Below are 20,766 nucleotides of genomic sequence, written 5' to 3'. Positions count from 1 at the left end.
CTACTACTTTAGGAATATTTTTCAATGAATTTGTATTTTATTCATGAGAAGAGCATTGACATGCATTTTAGAATTGTAATACCTGTTGCAAGATATTTATTTAACTGGCAGAAGCTAAGTTTATTTATTTCTCATAATAAATTTTTTAACAAATCCATAACCCCCTGGAGTTTGCAGCCAATAGGTTGGGAATCACTACACTAAACCCTGGCTGCCTCCTGGCATTACCACTTCCAGTATTCACATACATATCTCCTAAATGTTTTTCTGAAGCTACAAAATCTACTATGCTATAGTTTTGCTACATTTTTGTTCCATTCTATTTTTTATTTTACTTTTTTACACAAAATTCTAGCTGTTTATTAGTCAAACTCTTTCTAATATACTGAAGGACAGTGTTAAGTAACTTCTGTATGGTGAAAATTTCAAGACTACAGAAAAATATCCAATTTAGGTAAGTTAAGAATCTAATTGCTAGAGTATATCTTAAACTGAAGCTTGATAAGCCTGCTTAATGTTAAACACCTTTGTTTTTCATAGTGGTTTTATTCCTATTGCTAGCACCACTGCTAATGCATTGCATTTGAATAATGATTTATACTTCTCTCAGAATTTTTTCCCCCAATTATATTAATTCTTTGAAACCTCCGGTATAGCCAGAGCAATAACAAAGGTAGGGCTCCAAGGTCTTTGTCCCAGATACTTAGGTGAGGGTAAGCAAGGGTTGGAGTTGGAAACACTGTTTTCCTTCCAGTGATTCAGGGAGAACCATCCCATTGATTTTTACATTGTGGAGACCACTGTTCTCCCTAGTCCCAGAATCCTCTGCCTTTACCTTTTCTCTCAACCACATCATGGTATTGGATGATCTCTTGGGGGTCTGTGCTGCCCTCTCCCCTGTTATCTCTGTACTAGCCCTACCCCATTGGTGCCTGTGGAAGGATTTCCTATCACAGGTCTGGGAACAGTTGATCTGGCTCCCAAATTAGATGAGCATACACTCAATCTAGGCGTTTTCTTTCAGGCTTCTGTGAATACATAAGAGAATAGATTTTAAATCATTGGATAAGACATTTGCAAAGAAAACCTTAGTGAAAACAGCTTCTGACTCAGTGCTGAGTCATACTTCCCAACAATTTTCTATTGTCTGGCTATTTTTAAACACTGAAGGGAAAAAAAATGATTAACTTGTTGTAACTTCTGACACAGTAATGCTCAAACACTGAATAAATGCGTTCGTTATTGTGGGCCCAGAAATTTGAATAGAATGCTCTCTTAAACACTCTTCTCCCCCAAGAACATTACGGGAATTCATACTGTATAACCAAGAGAAAAAAGCAGTACAAATAAAATCAGTCAGGGACTAGAAAGCCTGCCACAGTCTAGAAGTTGTAGGTGTTTCCTTCTCTCCAGGGTACTCAAACAGCTCATTTATTTTAAAACCACACAGATTTTGGAACCTTTTCTTACCTTCTCAAGCCACTGACACTACTACTTACCTCCTCCATCCTTCTCTGCCTTGCAAAAAAATTCAGGTTTTTGCAAACTTTCTCTCCTCTCCAGTTACACACTTGGAATAATCTCGGCCTCATGACCCATCCTTCCCAGGATCCTTGACTCTAATCTCAAATGATGAGTAGCCATTCCCACCCCCCACCCCCACCTCCACCAAAGCCAACCTTTGTACTTGTGCCCTTGAGCTCATCTTTTCCTATCTCCTCTGGCAATTTTGCCTCTTTCATCATCATCATCATCATCTTCTCTGTGTCTGTCTGTCTCTATTTGTCTGTGTCTCTTCCCTCTTCTTCAGTCTCTCCCAGTCTGCTGGTCCCTTCCCTGCTGCTGCTTTCAAACATGCCAACATATTCAGATTTCTCACATCCTTTAAAAAAAAAAACCTATTACTGAATCCTGACATCCCCTCAGGCTATAGTCCTTTATCTTTCTTCCCTTTTACAGCCTAACTCCTAGAAAAAGCAGTCCATATTCATTTCCTCTTCCTCCCACTTCTTCATCATTTCTTAGCCCCCAGCATTCTGGCTTCCCTACCCACCAGGGACTGAAACTGTTCACCACAAGAACACCAGTCCATTGCTAAATCCAAGGGGTTCTTCTCAAGTCTTATCCTCAAATCGACAGCGTTGGCTATCCCACCTTCTGGATACTGTCTTCTCCCTGGGTTTTAGTAATATTGCTCTGTAATGGTTTTCTAAAAAACATTTCCTGTCCTTCAGGAGCTAACTTTCCATGGGAGAAATAGTACGTCTATGTATAAGTACATATAAAAAAATACAAGACAATTTGTTGGGGCAAGGGAGAGAGGGAGAGGCAGCAGTAAATTGGCAGGATCAGGAAAGAGCTTACATGGGAGGTGGTGTTTGAGCTGACCTTGGAAGGAAACTAGAGATTCTGAGACATGGAGATGGGGAAAGAGAGGAGTCCTAAGGAATGTTGATGAGAGATGGAATGGCGTGTGTGAAGAACAACAAGAAGGCTGGTTTGACTGAACCATAGAGTATGTGAAAAGGAGTAGTGCCTAATAAGATCGGAAAGATAGGTCGCAACCAGGTCAGGAAGTGTGTTAGATGCCAGAGAAGTTCAAAGTCCCAAAAGTCTTTGTGCAGTTTAAATCTGTAATAATTTCAAAAGTGCTACAAGCTTACCAAAATATTATTTGAATGTTTAATTGTTTAAATTTCTTTTATGCTTATTTAGTTTTGTGCATTTTGAGTAATAAATTTTCAATTTAATTTTAACAAGACAAGGCATCCTGGCATGCATTGCATGTGTAACAATTTCTGGATGACACTTTCTCAGACTGTTGTATCAATAGAGGAGGTCCTCTTGCCTGGCCACCTTAGTCAGTATTCTAACATTTTAAATAATTAATCTTTCAAGTTTTGTTTTTTGTTAGTTTGTAGCATTTATACTTCAGAAGTTATTAAAACTTAGAACTGCACTAAGACTTTTGAGATACTCTGTATTTGATTCTAGAGGTAATAATAAGGAGCCACTAGAGTGTATCGTACAGGGGAATGACATGGTTGGACCTGTACTTTAGGAAAATCACTTTGGAATCTGTGTAAAGGTTGGATTTGAGAGGGGAAACACATGGCCGGGGGACCTATTGGGAGACCTATTAGAGGTCATGAGAACCTGTCCTAGAGTTGTGACTTTGTGAATGGAAAGAAGGGGACAGAAGAATGAGATGTTGTACCCACAAGACTGTCCACTGATTGGACATCTGGGTTAAAGGAGAATAAGCAGCTCAGTATGACTCTGAGGTTGTGAACCTAGGTGAGGAGGAGGACAGAGGGGCATCATCCACATTGTACCCTGCTGTGTGTAAGTATCCAGCAGGGCTTTTTCCTGGGTCCTTTCCTCTTCTCTTTCATTAGGTCATCATAGATTCAATAATCATGTCTGGGCAATAGACTGCCAAATACATGTAATTCTCCTGAGTTGCACCTCTAAGCTGCTTACTGTAATTCTTACCTGGATGTCCACATCATAAGCATTTCAAATTTTTTTTTAAATAATATTTTTTCTCAGTTGCATGTAAAAACAATTTTTAATGTTCATTTTTTACAATTTTGAGTTTCAAATTCTCTTCCTCCTTTCCTTTCCCCCTCCCTGAGATAGCAAAAAATTTGATATAGGATATACTTGTGCAATCATGCAAAATGTATTTCCATATTAGTCATGTTGTGAAAAAAATACAGGTCAAAAAAGCCCCCACAAAAAATAAAGTAAAAAATAATATGCTTTGATCTTCATTCCAGCTCCATAAGTTCTTTTTCTGGAGGTGGATAACATTTTTCATCATGAGCCTTTTGGAATTGTCTTGGATCATTGTATTGCTGAGAATAGCAAAGTCATTCGCAGTCAGTTATCTTTGTACAATATTGCTGTTACTATGTACAATGTTTTCCTGATTCTACTCACTCACTTCACTTTGCATCAGTATCCTGTTCATCATTTCTTTTTTAAAAATATTTTATTTTCTCCCAATTACATGTAAAATAATTTTTAACATTAGTTTTTTAAAATTTTGAGTTCCAAATTTCTCACTCCTTTCCTCCTCTCTCCCCTCATTGAGAAGGCAAGCAATTTGATATAGGTTATATATGTGCAGTCATGCAAAACATATTTCCATATTAGTCATGTTGTGAAAGAAAACAAACCAAAAGAAAAAAAAGTAAAAGTATACTTCGATCTGCATTCAGATTCCATCAGTTTTCTCTCTGGAGGTGGATACCATTTTTCATCATAAGTTGTTCGGAATTGTCTTGGATCATTGTATTGCTGAGAATAGCTAAGTCATTCACAGTTGATCATCATACAATATTGCTGTTACTGTGTACAACATTCTGCTAATTTCATTTTGCACCAGTTCATGTATTTCCAGGTTTTTCTGATCATCTTTTCTTTTTCTAGCATGATAGTATTCCATCATAATCATATACCACAATTTATTCAACCATTCCCCAATTGATGGGCATTCCCTCAATTTTCAGTTCTTTTCCACTACTAAAAGAGCTGCTATAAATATTTTTGTACAATTAAGTCCTTCCTTCCCTCTTTTTAAAAAAATTTTTTTGGGATACCGACCTAATAGTGGTATTGCTGGGTCAAAGGGTATGCACAGTTTTATAGCCCTTTGGGCATAGTTCCAAATTGCTCTCTAGAATGGTTGTATCAGTTCACAACTCCACCAGTAGTGCATTAGTGTTCCAATTTTCCCACATGCTCTCCAACATCCAACATTTTCCTTTTTTGTCATATTAGCCAATCTGAGAGGCGTGAGGTGGTGCCTCAGAGTTGTTTTAATTTGCATTTCTCTAATCAATAGTGAGTTAGAGCATTTTTTATATGACTATAGATAGCTTTGATTTCTTCATCTGAAAACTGCTTGTTCATGTCCTTTGACCATTTATTAAGGGAGGAATGACTTATATTCTTAAAAATTTGACTCAGTTCTCTATATATTTGAGAAATGAGGCCTTTATCAGAGATACTATGTCAAAAATTTTTCCCAGTTTTCCACTTTCCTTCTAATCTTGGCTATCCTGGTTTTGTTTGTGCAAACCCTTTTTAATTTAATAAAACATTTCAAATTTAACAAATGTAAAACAAAATGTATTATCTTTCTTTCCAAACCCAACCCTCTTCCTAATACCCCAGTTTCCGTTTACTTAATTCAGGAATTCAAGGGGGTCCATGAAATTTTATGTGAAAACAAATTACATTTTTATTTTTATGAACTTCTAATTGAAATGTAGAATTTTCTTTAATTATTAAAAAATAATAAACCTGATTACAGGCATATAAACCTAGTACTTCCCCTTAGACACACTAAGCTACAGCCAAACTGACCATACTTCCTGTACATGACATTCCATCTCTCACCTTTGCATAGGTTATTCCTTATGCTTTGAATGCCCTCCATTCTTCCCTCCATCTCTTGGAAATCTTGTAGAAATTCCTTCAAAGCTCAGATCAAGTTCCAGCTCCTTCAGAAAACCTTTTGTGATATCCATCCCCTTTTCCTACATAGTTATTTTCTATAAATCCCACATTTACTCATCTGTAAACAGTTTATATATCACATTCCCAGTATAATGTAAGCTCCTTGAGGACAAAGACCATTTTACTTTTTTCTTTGTACTTCCCACACCTGACATAATGTTTAGAACTTTGTAGGTACTTAAGAAATGCTATTCAGTTGATTAAATTACTTTCATATAGACCTTCATAGATGTGTGTATAGATATATATATATATACATAAAATATGTTAATATATCTGTTGTTTAGTCATTTCAGTCATGTCTGACTCTTTGTGACCCCTTGTGGGGTCTTGTTTAGTAAAGATACTGCAGTGGTTTTGCCTTTCCTTCTACAACTCATTTTACAGATGAGGAAACTGAGGCAAGCAGGGTTAAGTGACTTGCCCAGGGTCACACGGCTAGTAAGTGTCTGAGGCCAGATTTGAACTCAGGAAGAAGAGTATTCTTAACTGTAGGCCCAATGTTCTATCCACTGTGCAACCTAACTGCCCTATTTTAATGTTATATATAATATATATCATATAATATATAATTTAAATTATAATATATTCTATAATAAATTATCTTCATTTAAATATAGGACCTAGGAGATATATATGAAGGTCTATATGATGATAATTTGATCAACTGATGAGCATTTATTAAGCACCTACTATGTCCTAGATGTGATATATATGTATATACACACACACATGTATTTTGTATGTGTTTCTGTGTGTGTGTCTGTGTGTCTGTGTGTGAAACTTAGGAAAGATTAGTACCTTTGATGTGGGGGCTGCTGAGACCTTTTTCAGGGCTGCTTTCTACCTTTGGAGTCCACCTGATTAACCCAACTCTCATCCAACTCTCACTTTGGAGCTATGGCTCCAGGAAGTCATAGCATGAGCAGTGGTTACACCACAGTAAACCTTTTTAGCACATGGGCTAAACCAGGTTGAGAGTAACCAAGGGGTCTCAAACCCTTCAGTAAGTTAAGGGGATGTCTACCCCAAGTACGTGAAGACTTCCCCCAGTGGACTAGGCAGATGAGAACAGTTAGTTCCAACAGCCATGAAGGCAGCTGAAGCAGGTGCTGTGGAGCCCTTAGAGCTTGGTCAGACAATGAAGATATCAAGGTCATCCACAGCATCCTGAGCTGTTGCCAGTCTTCTTGACCTTTGTCTCGCCACAGGACTTTGATAACTCTGAAAGAGAGAATGAGGCCAACGACTTTGAGCAACTCTGCCTCACTTAAATACGATTTATGCTTGAATCAAAAGAGATCACCCATACCATTTTACCATTTTTATCTACCTCAAAGTCCTATGATGACAGCAGTGATGAAGCAGCAGGTGTGGCTACACTGGGAGCTGTAGTCACAACCCTGCATACAGGCAGCTCAGGTCATAGGGTTGTCTTCTCACTGAACTGAAGCAACAGTGGGATTCAGCAGCCCTGTGGATGTCTGAGCAGCCTTCTTTATAGACTACACTGCTCACCTCCTGGCATGAAGAAGGAGCTAGAAAAAGTGCCCTAAAAATTGTTTGCTTCATCCAAACCTGGCAAGTTTGCTGCAGGGATCCCACCTTGTGATTGAAACAAAAAATGTACAAAAACTTTTGCAATGATGATTCCACCTACCATCGGTACGTGGAAAGTGCACACACTTATGGACAACATGAAATCCAGTAGACCTGAAAGATGAACGGTTCTTGTTAAGAGAGCACTCAGGAGGTATCGCACACCTAGATGGCAGCCCTGAGTAAAACACGGCTTGCAAATGAAGGCCAACTTACCAAAGCTGGAGCTGGCTACATGTTTTTCTGAAACGGCTGCAGTAATAGGGAGCTTTTGCAGTCGAAACTACTCTAGTCACCAAGCTTGTATGCCTCCCAAAAGGAGTGAGTGACAGACTCATGACAATGTGATCTCCACTTACAGGAAAGTGACATGCCACTGTCATTAGTGTGTATGCTTCCACTATGATGAACCCTGATGAGGTCAAAGAAAAAAATTTTTTATTGTCATAATCTTTATTATGTATGAAATGTCTTCAACATAAGTTACATCCTGATTAAATCTGAGATAAGACATTTTTATCTATTTAAAGGCCAACATGGTCCTTTATTCTGTACAATATCTTTATTTTTTTTTTAATTTTTGTTGTGAGGCAATTGGGGTTAAGTGACTTGCCCAGAGTCACACAGCTAGTAAGTGTTACGTGTCTGAGGCTAGATTTGAACTCAGGTCCTCCTAACTGCAAGGCCAGAGGTCTATACACTGTGCCCACCTAGCTGCCCCTTGTACAATATCTTTAACTAGAGTCTAGCAAATATAGTACCTCTCATTGCAGGATTTCTTTGACCATAAAAGCAAAAGCCAAAAAACTCTCAACTACAAACATTGGTATCAAATAAGGCATTAAAAAGCTAACAAATATAGAACAACTTTGTTTAAAAATGCAGAATGAATACTAAAGTGAGTGGCAAACAAAACAAAATAAAACAAAAGACACAAACAGAATAGTTCTAGAGCGCAGACTTTCCTGCTCAGGGTATGGAAGCAAAGACTCTAGACCTTATCTTGGTTCCTCCAGATAGCGCAGCATACAACCATACTGAAAATCATGCCAAAGATCATCCCAACAGCAATCCCTATGCCGACAGCTTCAATGATGTGGAATTTATTGTTGAAGACTTCCCAAATGGCTGTTGGGCAAGGCTGCATAGGACCAGTGTGACCAAGTCCTTGTTGGGGCAGGTGACCGTGCACAACTGATCCAAAACGCCAGTCACACCACAGCAACCTAACTCGTGGTGGATCAGACCCAACAAGTAACTGAACTAAGGTAAGAGCAGATACTGGAGCGCCTTAGGGCTGCCCTTTTACAAGGTGCCACTTCTTAAGGTGCTTCTCCTGCGTTCTGTCATCAAAGAAAAAATTTATGAAGACCTGTACTCATCATCAATGTGCCGAAAGAGGGCAGGCTTATAGTTCTGGGTGATTATAATGCCATGGTAGGCCCAGGCTATTAGACATAGCTGGGAGTCCTTGTGAAGAATGGAGTCAGAAATAGCAACAGCAATGGTCACGTAAATTACCACTGAAGACTTGTGCATCTCATGACCTTCTTATCGCCAACACTGACTTCCATTTACCTAAATACAATGAAATTTCATGGATGCACCTCACAACAAACATTGGCATTTAATAGACTGTCATTGTAAGGAGAAGAGACAGACAGGATATGAGAGTGATGAAGGTGATGTGTGGTGCAGAGTATTGGACCCATCATAGCCTTATGCTCTCCAAACTCAGCTTTTGAATTCAACAAAAGTGGCAGCCCCAAGGCAAGACAACTCCCAGAAGACTTAATGTCAACAGAGTAGAGTGCCCTGATGGGCTGGCCTCATTGTTCGAATGCCAAAAGTACATTTGCCTAAAGGACTTATTTCATGGAGAATTTACACAAAGCAAACACTCACAGGGAGGTCAGAAGAAAGCTATACAAGGACACTCTTCAGGTCTCTCTGGAAGAACTTAGGAATCGATTGTGAGACATGGGAGACACTGGCACGGCACCGCCCAGCATGACAGGACCTCATCAAAGAAGGTGTCGTACTGCATGAGCAAAGCAGAATTGCAGTAACTCGAAAGAAATGTGAAATGCGCAGATTTAGAGACATCTCCATTTCAGATGTTCATGTGGACAATTTGGGCCCGACCTCTGGTAGAGCCTTCCAAGCTCTTATTGGTCTGATCACACTGTACCTCAGCCCCAACATAGTGACATCATTTTGGTCCTTTTCAAGAATGAAGGACAACTATACATATCCATATATGTGTGTATATGTATGTATATGTATATGTGTGTATATATGTATGTTTATCTTTGTGTGGAGAGGGAGAAGGAAAAAAGGAGAGGTAGGGAGAGAGAGAGAGAGAGAGAGAGAAAGATGATCATTTTTCTGGAATATATATCACGGACATCAAATTTTCCCAGGTCCAAGATCTAAAACAAATACCAGTGCACGTGTGCACATGCACACATACACACAATTCTCAGACTTAATAGTATAATAATTTTAATAAAAATTGGATCTACAACACTGTTGTTTATTTCTTCTCACAATACTAAAGAAATTCATTAAATGTAATGTGTGTGATATTGAAAGGTAGGATATAGTTTGATGAAAATGTATAACAGAATTGATTGGAAATTTTCTGATTCACTCTGAATTCACTTGCTGTACCTAGTCCTAAAGAATGTCAGTGGAAATTTGAGTCTACATTGTCATCATCAATTATCTACCTGTTTAGAGTCGAGTGGGAAATGCCGGACTTTGGGTCAGTCAATTCAACAAGCACTTTATTCAGCACCTTCAATATACAAAGCACAGTTCTAGGCATTGGGCATAGAAAGACAAAAATGAAAAAGCTTCTCCCCTCAAGCACCTTACATTCTGGTAGGATACAATATGTATATAAATAAGAATAATACAGAACAAATTGAGGAGAGGGAGCAGTAACAACTAGGGGGATTTGAGAAAGTTTCATGGAAGAAGTGGAGACTTGTCAGATGAAAAGGAGAAGCCAAAGTTCAAATCCTATCTGTAACGCCTACTGATTGTGTGACCACATATGTGACATGTAACTTCTGTGAGTTTATTTCCTCATCTCTAAAATGTTGACAATAATACTCATCATCCTTGCCTTGTAGAGTTTTTATGAGTATCAAATGATATAAGGTATGTAAAAATGCTTCATAAACCTTAAAGGGTTATATAAATGCTGGTTTTTATTATCATTTTCCTCCTGACCATTGAAACAACCAAGTATTCTTCTAGTCCAGGAGTTCTTGATGTGAATTTGTTTTTTTTTTAAATTTTAATAACTGTATTTTTGATATCGTTTTCTTTGTAATTCTATGTGTTTTATTTTGTGCATTTAAAAACATGATTCTGAAAAAGGGTTCGTAGGCTTTACCAAACTGCCCAAGAAAGCTTAAGAACCCCTGTTTTTAGATGATTTTTGTCAGTTGATAGTATTTTAATTGTCTTATTTGTGCCTCAGAAATGAAACGTTCCCATACTAACACTGGATCCATTTGGAATCTAGAGATCAGAAAAGCAGGATCTTTACTAACATTGTCGATAGCTCATAGTTTAGACGTTACTTCCCTATTTTGTAATTCTGCACTTTTTATTTTGATAAGCAAGGCAAAAACTGTCCATTTTGCTCTGTGGTAAAATAACTGACCTTTTTCCCTTTACTTTGTTTTTTCTTTGTATTTTTAATATTTATAGTATTTTATAAGGCTCTGTGCATAAAAGTGAATATATAGGAAGAAATCTCACCAACTGTCTGTCATCAGTAATCCTCATTGGTGAATCCATCTTTATTTTCAAATAGATCTCACTGAGCAGAAAATCAAAATATTTGGTGTGGAGAAATAGCAGTCAGGCAGGAAGCTAGTTGCTTCATCAGCTTTGGACCCAAATTCCTTGCTGAATCATGACTCATATATTTCAGTTGTAAGAATGTTATTTCTGGTTTGCTTTTCATTTGTACGTTTTCCTGAGTAAAGAAAATTCTAGTTTTATAAAATGTAACAAGATAGGCCCTTTTGCCCATCTTAGTTCTGAGCCAAATAAGTGCAGTGGTGGTAGTAGTAGTAGTAGTAGTAGTAGTAGTAGTAGTAGTAGTAGCGGTAGTAGTAGTAATAAAAATGCAAGGAACTCATTACTGTAAAAAGTACTTTATTTAGGGAATTTCTCAAGTTTCACAATATGAGGTAGGCAGTAATATTGGTTATTTCTTAAAACTTCCCAAAGGTAAATATGGCACTTAGAAAATCTCTAATAAAGCCCAGTCAGACAGACCCCTCACTGAGGTTTGGGGTTTAAGCCTGGTTTCTCAAAGGCTGTGCCAGCAGAACACAGTCTGGCAGGCCCTAGAATGTTAGAAAGATTTTGAGTAAAGGCCTGGTCTGCAGCACAGCTTAGCTAAGTCGGAGGTATAGCTAGGGAGAAGTGAACTTCTCAGTGGTAGGAAGTCTCCAAGATCCTTTCCCAAGTTGTAGTGGAGGGATCATGGAAGTCTGTTTGAAAAGCTGCTTCACAGGACAAACTCTCATGACCATCACTGACTTAGATCTATAAGGCACTTCAGAGGCCATCTAATGTACTCTTGCCCCAGTCCCAGAGAGGTGAAATGCCTTGCTCACATTTCACAGGTAGTAAGTGGTAGGGTTGGAATTAGAATCCAGGTCATCAGACTCCAGTGTGCCATGCTGTCTCCCTTTAGGAGGTAATGTAGTTGAAAGAATTTTGAAAATAAAGCTAGTGATAGGGACTGGGCCTGTGATTTCATTGTTATAGGGAACTCCCTGGTAAGAAACTGCTATTCAGATGCAGGCCAGCATCTTCTCAGCAACTCAGTCTTAGAGAGTTGCTTAGAGCAGTGAGAGGTCAACTGGTTTGCCCAGGGTCACACAGCTTGTAAATATCTGAGGCAGGATTTCAACCCAGGTCTCTCCTGACAACAAGACCAGTGACTTGTCCATTATATCAAACTCCTTCAATTTTAAGTGTTAATAGATAGTGTGTGATGACATTTACTTAAAATGCTAAAGACATCATCACAAATCCTTATATAGTGATATGTTTATAAACCAACAAAATCATTATTGATCACTTGGGGCCCCTGAACGTTATAACCATCTGCTAATTATGACTGACAAAAAAAAAAAAACCAAACCAGAAGACTATCAAAATGTTATGCAGAATACAAACAAATCAGTATATATATACATATATAAAAATATATGTATATATGTATATATGATATATACATGTATGTAATATGTGTATATGTGTATGTATGTATGTATATGTATACACACACACATATATGTATATCTCTGGAACTGTAATTTTATAATTTTATTGGTCCAAGGAACTCCTAAGGAGAAAACTCCATGTCCCTTTGCAGATTCCTGGGAGGCAGCAGGTGAGAAAACTAGAGGGCAGAGCTCAGGGCAGGAAGACCAAGGCTCGAGTTCCGCTTGTTAGAGTTAGGATTGGCTGCCGTGGGCACCCAGGACTTCTCTGTGCCCCAGGTAACTCCCTGAGTTTCACAGCAGGCCCCAGTCTGCCTATATCTATGTAGGGACCAGATTTCATTAGTGTAGACAACTCCTGGATGAGGAAATTCCCTCTGCTAATGCAGGTTGGCAGCTTTTTCTCAACTTAGTCTTAGAAAGTTGCCTAGAACGCTCGGAGGTTTAGTGACTTGCCCAGGCTCACACAGCCAGGATGTGTCAGAGGCAGGACTTGAACCCAGGTCTTCTTAGCTCCAAAGTCCCCTCTCTACCCACTACACTATGATGCCTCTCATCTGTTTATGTGATGAAAGAAATGGGGTGAGTAATCTAGAGCAGGGGTGCTCCAGGCCACATGTGGCCTCAAGGCCACGGGTTTTCCCCCCCTGAGAAGTTTTACAGAGTGGTCTGGTGGAGCTAAGAGACATAGGCTTCCAGCTCCTCCAGGGAATCTCCATAGAACGTGAGGAGTCAAGCAATTTCCTTGTGCCTAGTTGTGTTAGCTACAAAGATTTTCCCCTAATGTCATAGAAATATATACATATATATGTCTATATGTATATATATATATATACACATTACGTATATGTATGTGTATTTACACATATTTGTACAGATAAATTTCCAAAAGAAGTATATAAATGTATATGTAAATATATAGATATATACACATTTATATACATATTTCTTTTGGAAATTTGTTTTGCTTGATTATACGTGTTTGTATCAAGGGTTTTTTTGTTTGAATTGGGAATGGGGCTGGGTAGGAGAAAGAGAAGGCACATTTTTGCTGATTGAAAAAAAAATTAGCTTTTAAGAAAGATGTTCTCTTCAAGGCCTTATTATTTAGTGTTTAAGTATTGATTGGGGGTGGGCAGTGAGATGGCACAATGGATAGAGCACCAGCCCTGGATTCAGGAAGACCTGAGTTCAAATCTGGCCTCAGACACTTGACACTTACTAGCTGTGTGACCCTGGGCAAGTCATTTAACCCCATTGCCTCTCAAAGAAAAAAAAAAGAATTGATTAGGCCTCTACTGTCTTTTCTTTCTCACCCCCAACATTGCCTGAGTGGTATTTTGGAGTCCCTCTGACTCCAGGAGGGAGCTCTGCTGAGAATGGTTGTGAACAGTGGGTGTAACCAGTGGCATTTGTGGAGATGGCAGTTTAGTGATGATGGTAGATACTATTTTGCAGAAGTTCATTGCCCTTAGATGCAACTGAAGCTATTCTGGAAAATCTTAAGCAACGGATGTGCTAGTTTCTAAATTATTGAGTACCCAGCCTCAGGTGGCTGAGTGCACGTCCTCAGAACAGGGAGCTGTGGTCCCCTGGAAGGCAGGAGTAGACTAGGCCAGGTTCTGTTCCTCCCCGTAATTCCTAGCCGCAGACACACACATAATCACTCTGGATCAGTTCAGGACCTGTGGCTTATGTTGGGTGAGATGTTGTATCTGGCAACTGTAAACAGACAAACAATAACACTGTATTTCTCATTAGCAGACCGAGAGTAACAACTCCATTATTGTTAATAACATATCTTAAAGGGCTTTTCAGATCTCAAAGTACTATAAATGTTATAGTGCTGTAAAAGTACTATAAACCGTTTTTATCCACTCTACCTTTTATTAGTAGTCAAGGAAGAAGATCTAACATGTAAGGAGAGAAGTTTAGTATTTTTTTTCTTTTTATAACCACTTTGTGTCTTTAAAATAAAAAAAATAACTCCTGCCAGCATGTTAGCCACCATTCCAAGGCAGTGTCAAAAGGGATAAAAATATTTGAAACCTTCCGCTAGTGCCTCTGTGACCTTAGACAAGTCTCTTTACCATTCTGGGCCTCAAGTCTCCCCACTTGTAAAATGAGGTGGTTGGCCTGGATGATTCTTGGGTTCCTTTCAGCTTTAATTCTGCAATCCGTTGATCCCATATGCTCCACAAAGATTTCGACCACAAGAATTCACTGATGACTGCTGTGAATATTTTAAGCACATTCTGTCCTCAATAGATTAAAATACAATTAATCTCAGACAGTTACATAGGCTCATAGATCTAGAATGGGAAGGAACCTGAGAGTCATTCTCCTCTTTTGAAAGGTGAGGGAACCAAGGCCCTGAGAAGTTAAGGGACCTGACCAAGGACACACAGGCAGCACTTGACAGAGGTCGAGTGTGAACCTGCGGCTTTTGACCTCATAGCTCGTCCACTTTCTACTGTACCACAAAGAGTAGTTTTCAGTAATCCACTTGATGACCGATAGGAGGAGTCAGACCTCTGTTCCATAATTTTCCATTGAACCTAGAAAGAGATTTCAGTTATATGTGCCCTCTTCCAGTCATCAAATGGAGTATTGAAAACTGCTCTAACCTAAGATTCTCAGTGGAAAGGGCACAGGTTTTGGAGTCAAAGGAAGGGCTTTCCCATGCTAGCCCTGCCGCTTGCTGCCTGTGTGTCCTTGGTCAAGTCCCTTAACTTCTCAGGGCCTTGGTTTCCTCATCTTTAAAAGGAAGGGGTTGGACTCAGTGTCCTCTAAGATCTCTTCCTATTCTGAAATCTACCAGCCTGTGAAGTGCTTGATTTTGATAGCGCCAGTGTGAATGTCTTACTTTGCCAGCAGAGCCCAGTGGGGAGGAGTCCCTGTAGACTACTGGAGACAGGGGAGATTCTATGCACAATGCAAAAAAAGGGATTGCACCCCCCACCCCATAATACTTGTGTAGAGAGGTCAACCCGCAAAATATTCTGTTTCCTTTACATGTCATAATTTAAAAAAAAAAAAAAACAACCAAGGGCCAGTACAGTTTAATGAGTTTTTGTTGTCTGGTTGGAAAATCCGTTAAGAACTTAAATGTTTGGTTCCAGAACTCAGCTCCTCAGCTCTGATTAATTGGCTCCCCTAAGTAAGGATCCACCCTCTGTGACAGGAGGCACATTTTGATTCAATCCATGGGTGCAACTATTGATCCCCAGTGAGGTTCTTGCATCACATGAGTCCCGCTTTACCCAGAGAAGCAGTTTTGCTGAGTTTTATGTAACAACATTACAGCAGCTGGGGTGGTTAAAAAAAAAAAAGTTATGCAAAATCTCAGGAAAATCAGAATAAGCCTATATTCACTGTACTAACAAAATCACATGTCAGTTTGTTTTTGTTTATACAAGTACGAAACAAGTCCACCCCAAGGTTCACAAGAGGATGCATGGGGCCTGAGGGCTAAAGATTACCCTTTGCTCTAATATTGTATGCTTTCCACTGTGATTTTTCATATAGTAAAACTGATTCTCCGTCTCTCTATTTTGATATAAACTACATACAAACTACAAAACCCATCGTGGGTTTTCACAAGTATAGAAGAATTTGGCTCCCCCAAAGAGGAATAGCCAATCCAGAAAGTTGTGAAGTAGCTTCAGGGGGTGTATTGTTGCTGGAGAACTGGACTGACCATTAATTCAAGCAATCAGTCAATCGATGAGCATTTATCAATCTCATTTTATGAACATGACAGCTGTGAGGGCTATTGAGGACAGTTGTGGAAACTGAGGCACATAGGAGTTATTTATATAAAAACACAAAGAATCAGAACCCAGCTCTCCCTGACCTCAGTTCAGTGCTTTGTTCATTAAGGTTATGTTTTTATATTGAAAATAACAAAGGTCACTCACTCGTTTTATCTGAAGGCCCCATCCTACTGCCTCTTGTGCATCAGTCAGTAGAGTGCTTTCTGAGAGGCAGAAGACCCAGATTTGAGTCTCACATTTATAATCATACATCTAGTACTGAAATGAAACTTAGGGGTCACTTAGTCGAACCCTCATATTTTACAGGGGAAGAAACTAAAGCCCAAAGGAAGTGATTTGCCGAAGGCCATCCAGATAGAGCCAGAATTTGAACTCAGGTCCTTTGTCTCCAAGTTCAGCAGTCCTTCCATTTTTACTAGTTCATTGGGTGATCTTGGGCATAACAATTAGTCTACTAACAATTGAGTCTGTTTCCTCGTCTGTAAAATGGGAAAACAGTATTTGCATTGCCCATCTCTCAAGGTTGTAGTAAGAAAAGCACTTTGTAAACTATGAAGTGCTGTAGAAATTTTATCATTTACTAAGTGCTGTGGAAATGTGAGCTGTTTTTATCATTTGTTAAGATCATCGGATCATAAATCTAGTTCTGAAATGGACTTAGAAGTCATTTAGACCAACCCCGCCATTTTACAGTGGAGGGACATGGGACCCAAGGGTTAAGTGCCTCCCAGGTGGGTTGTCAGTGAACCAGAGTGGAAAAAATGTTTGTCAAGGCACAATTAGACATGGCTACAAATAGAAATCTCCTCTCCCTTCATTAAGAAATATATAAAGTTGGGTGCTAAGAGTTTGTTTCATAGGGCATCATGGTTTAATAGAAAGAAAACTGTCCGGCCTTGGTGGTGCCCCAGGGGAGACTGAGTTCTGGAGTTCTGAGCTAATCAGATCAAGTGATTCTTTGAACTAAGTCCAGCTCCAATATGGTGGATCCTGCAGAGGGAGGGGAGAGGTTTCACCACCAGGCTGCCTTAGGAGGGGTGACTTGGAGCAGAACAAAGCTGCCTTGGGAGTCAGTCGTGGAACCAGGCCCAGCAGTGACTTCCAACCTGGGCAATAGAGGGAGGCCCAGGCTTAAAAAGAGAGTCCTGGACTGGGCATCAGATCTGGGTTCAAGTCCTAGCTACGCTGGAGACTCCTTGTATGACCCTGAACCAGTCATATGACTCGTCAGCCTTATTTCCTCGTCTGTAGAATGGAGATGATAATGCTAGCACCACCCGTTCCACAGAATCGTTCTAAAGAACAGAGAGGAGGATCGAAAGCTGTCCTGGGAACCAGTACCACCTGGGCCCCGGTCCTGCCTCTGACACTGGCTCTGTGACCCTGGGCAAGTGTGCTCCAGGCAGCTGTGTAACAACTATTATGTGACACTATGCGGTGCCCAGCAGAAAAGGTCGCCAACACACATTGGCATCAGGAATTTCCTTACCAGGGAGTTCCGTATATCAAGGAAGCCAGCCCATTATCTCTGTGATGAAGCACAAGTGAGACTTTAGATACAAAAGTTCCTTGTACCGGAGATGCTTTATAAAACACTTTCTTCTCACTTTATAAAGCTCTGGGCCCAAGAACTGAACAGAGATGCCTTTTCATAATAACAGTCCCTGCTGTCTTGTCCATGTCACCAAATAGAAATTATGAAGGCCCTGTATCTTTTAAAAAAAAATCCCCTTTTGTAGCACTTCCCCAAAACCACCTATTTAATGCAGCCTTGCCAGTTTGCTCTTTAACAATTCAGCCTTTTCTGTTATTAATGAAAACATCTTGGTAGAGGACTGAAAGTCTCCTTCCCGGTAAGTGTTCAGCTTACGTTTTTCAAGGTATGATACAACTTTTAATTTTCTCTACCAGCACAATAAATGCTGATCACTGAATGTGTCTTCAAGTATGTAATACTATCCAAGTTGTTAGTTCTAATTTCATCTATTTCCTCTGTTAAGGAAAAGTCTTGTTAGCACAAGGACTTACACTTAGTAGGCACTTAATGAATGCTTGTTGATTGATTGATACTCTAAGGAACCTCAGTTCTTTCATGAAAGAGATCTCTGGGGTCTTCTAGTCAAAGAACTCAACTTTGGTTTTAAGGCTGTAATTTAAACTGCAACCCTGTGTTATCATCAGTATCCTGGTTTAAAGCTTAATAAAGTAAACCTGTTTATTTCCATGTTTTTGAATTAAGGTATCAACCTTTGAAAATATTTTAACAAAAATTATGAAGACTTTTTTTTCTTTCACCCTATTTTGATTGTCTGGTATGATATGATTACACACACACACACACACACAAACACACAAAAAGGAATTGTGACATTTGAAATTAATTGCTAAGGAACAATATATTAACTTAATAACTTTTAGGAATTTGTATAAATAAAACTGCCTTATGTGTAAATTAAAGGATAAGCAATTTATACTCCACCATGAACTCATTTTTTTTAAATCAGCAACAGTGTCTTAGTAGTCTTACTGAATAAAGGTTTAAATGGCATTCCTGAAAACATATAGTATCAGGTTATCTTCAGAATCTTTGTTGTCAAACATCCCAATTGGCGGAAGTAGAGAGTTCATGTGAAGTTGTGTATATATGTGTAGCACTGTGTTAAGATAAAGATGTTATTGGTGCCTTAAGGACTTCTGAAAAACTTAATAATCTCTGACACTTGATATTAAATCACTTGTATATTTTATTCCCTTTCAAAAATTAAATAATAGAGGTAATAAGATTAAGGGCCAGTAACAATTTTTATTCTACTGATCAGTCTTTTTAGTATTTCAATAATGGAAAAGTTGGAAGTTATTCTAAGGGTTTTTCATAAGACCATGAGAAATCATTTAAACATTTTTAAATTAGTTAGCCAGAACCCATATTTCATAAACTTCTCATCAACTTTTCCGTTAAAGCCAAATTTTTAAAATCTGAAATGATTCAAGGTCTTTTAATTCAGAAATAATTATCTAAATACCTGACTTAATTTTTTTTATTAAAATGGATGAATATTAATTTTTTTCAGGTTACCACTTTGTTAATGAAGCTATGGTAAGTTTAATTAATCCATTTTCATTACCCTTTCCCTTTTTTGATCTTTCCTTCCTTCTACACTTTAAAGATGAAATATTCATAGGAAATTTTGTAGTGGAATGTTCTTCCTAGTTGATTTGTTAGTAATGGAAAAATTGCTTTGCAAATTGCTTTATAAAGCGGTGCAATTATATTTCCCCATACTTATTCCCTTAAAAGTAAGGATATATGATTTAAAAATAACTGTTTGCAAATTCTGCTTTTAAAACATTTCTTTATTATGCTTTAAAAGTTATTAGTAACAAATTCCATTCATACAAATGAACAATAATCTCTTTCTTCTTCTTTTTTTTTTTTCAGGTAAGAGACATCCTGGGTTAATCAATAGAGAACTAGCTCTTGGAGTCAGAAAGACCTGGGTTCAAGTCCTGCCTCTGACACATACTGACTGGGCAAGTCACTTCACCTTGCTCCAGGCAATTATACTCTGAACCAATAAGTTGCAGAGCAATAGTAGATCTGCACTGATAGAGGGAGTTTCCTCACTGGGAGATCCCTGCATTCATGGAATTATAGGTCAGAACCAAAAAAATCCACCAAACTTCAAGGGATTTCTTGTTTTTGTCTTTTTTTTTTGAAAAAGCATATCACCAGTTACTTCCTCTACCTTTTGTTCACTGTGATCTTACCTTTATTTTGTTAAAGACAAAATTTCTGCTGGATGCTATGGTGCTGGATTCTATGGATAGCAACAGTTTTTCTATGAAACTAGATCCTGTGTTCCTGTGTCATTCAAAATTTTATACTGCATTTTAAATTTAAAGGGAAAAAAAACAAGTGAATATTAAACACTGGCTTAATAAACAAATGATTTCTCCTTGCTCTTACAGAGCTGGTTGGAACAAGACATGCTGGGTCAGGCATTCGAAGATGCTTTTGAGGTAATGCAGCAACATTCAGCTGGGGACCATCAGTATTCCCCAGGTAAAGATAAGCCATCCAGAAGTTATTCCCTGGACCTTCCAGGACTTTAGGGGTCATATAGAGCTACCTGGGAAGGGTAGACAGAGGCAATAAGACTATGATGGCCATTCTTATTGAGGCAGAATGTGTCCCAAGAGAGCCATGCTAAAGAAATTCAACCTAGGATCTAAAGTCTTGTGATGGAAGGTACAGATTATGGCAATGTGGCTTTCCACATAGAAAGGCCAGAAAACCCTGACCCAGTGGACAGAATTATTTGCCATGAGAGTCGATGTTAATTTCTGTTTTTGAAATTATGAGTCATTCTTGCTGGTGATGTTGTATTTATTCAGTACCTCTTTTTAAAATGGAAGCTTAAACCCTGGCTAATCAGAAAACACTTCTTAGAAATTTACCCTGCAGTTCTGCTCCCATCCTGCACCCCCAACCCCCCAAATACACATGAGTCCCACACCATTCTTGGAGGTCCTCGTGATCCCCATAAATACTTAAATCTGCTAACATTGTGCTATATCATTGTACCTGTGGAGCATTGTTT

The 20,766-nt window shown here is 38.7% G+C and overlaps 1 protein-coding gene across 4 annotated transcripts in view; it reads left to right on the top strand.

Moving 5' to 3' along the window:
* Positions 1-17,935: 17,935 nt before the first annotated feature.
* Positions 17,936-20,766, top strand: part of SPIC (Spi-C transcription factor) — a 7,986-nt gene continuing 5,155 nt past the window's right edge. Inside the window, exons 1-4 of one of the 4 annotated variants that reach the window (XM_027855766.1) lie at positions 17,956-18,018; positions 19,237-19,262; positions 19,605-19,820; positions 20,135-20,228. In XM_027855766.1, the coding sequence (XP_027711567.1) occupies positions 20,153-20,228 (76 nt within the window). In that variant the 5' untranslated portion in view covers positions 17,956-18,018; positions 19,237-19,262; positions 19,605-19,820; positions 20,135-20,152. Of the gene's footprint in view, positions 18,046-19,236; positions 19,263-19,604; positions 19,821-20,134; positions 20,229-20,766 lie in introns of all 4 variants that reach the window. The other 3 variants (XM_027855767.1, XM_027855764.1, XM_027855765.1) reach the window with 3 other exon arrangements.

This window comes from Vombatus ursinus, unplaced genomic scaffold, assembly GCF_900497805.2.
Source record: "Vombatus ursinus unplaced genomic scaffold, bare-nosed wombat genome assembly UNPS02011334.1, whole genome shotgun sequence".
Classification (NCBI taxonomy): Eukaryota; Metazoa; Chordata; class Mammalia; order Diprotodontia; family Vombatidae; genus Vombatus; species Vombatus ursinus.
The sequence above is the reverse complement of the archived record's forward strand: the minus strand, read 5'-3'. Positions and strand labels throughout refer to the sequence as shown.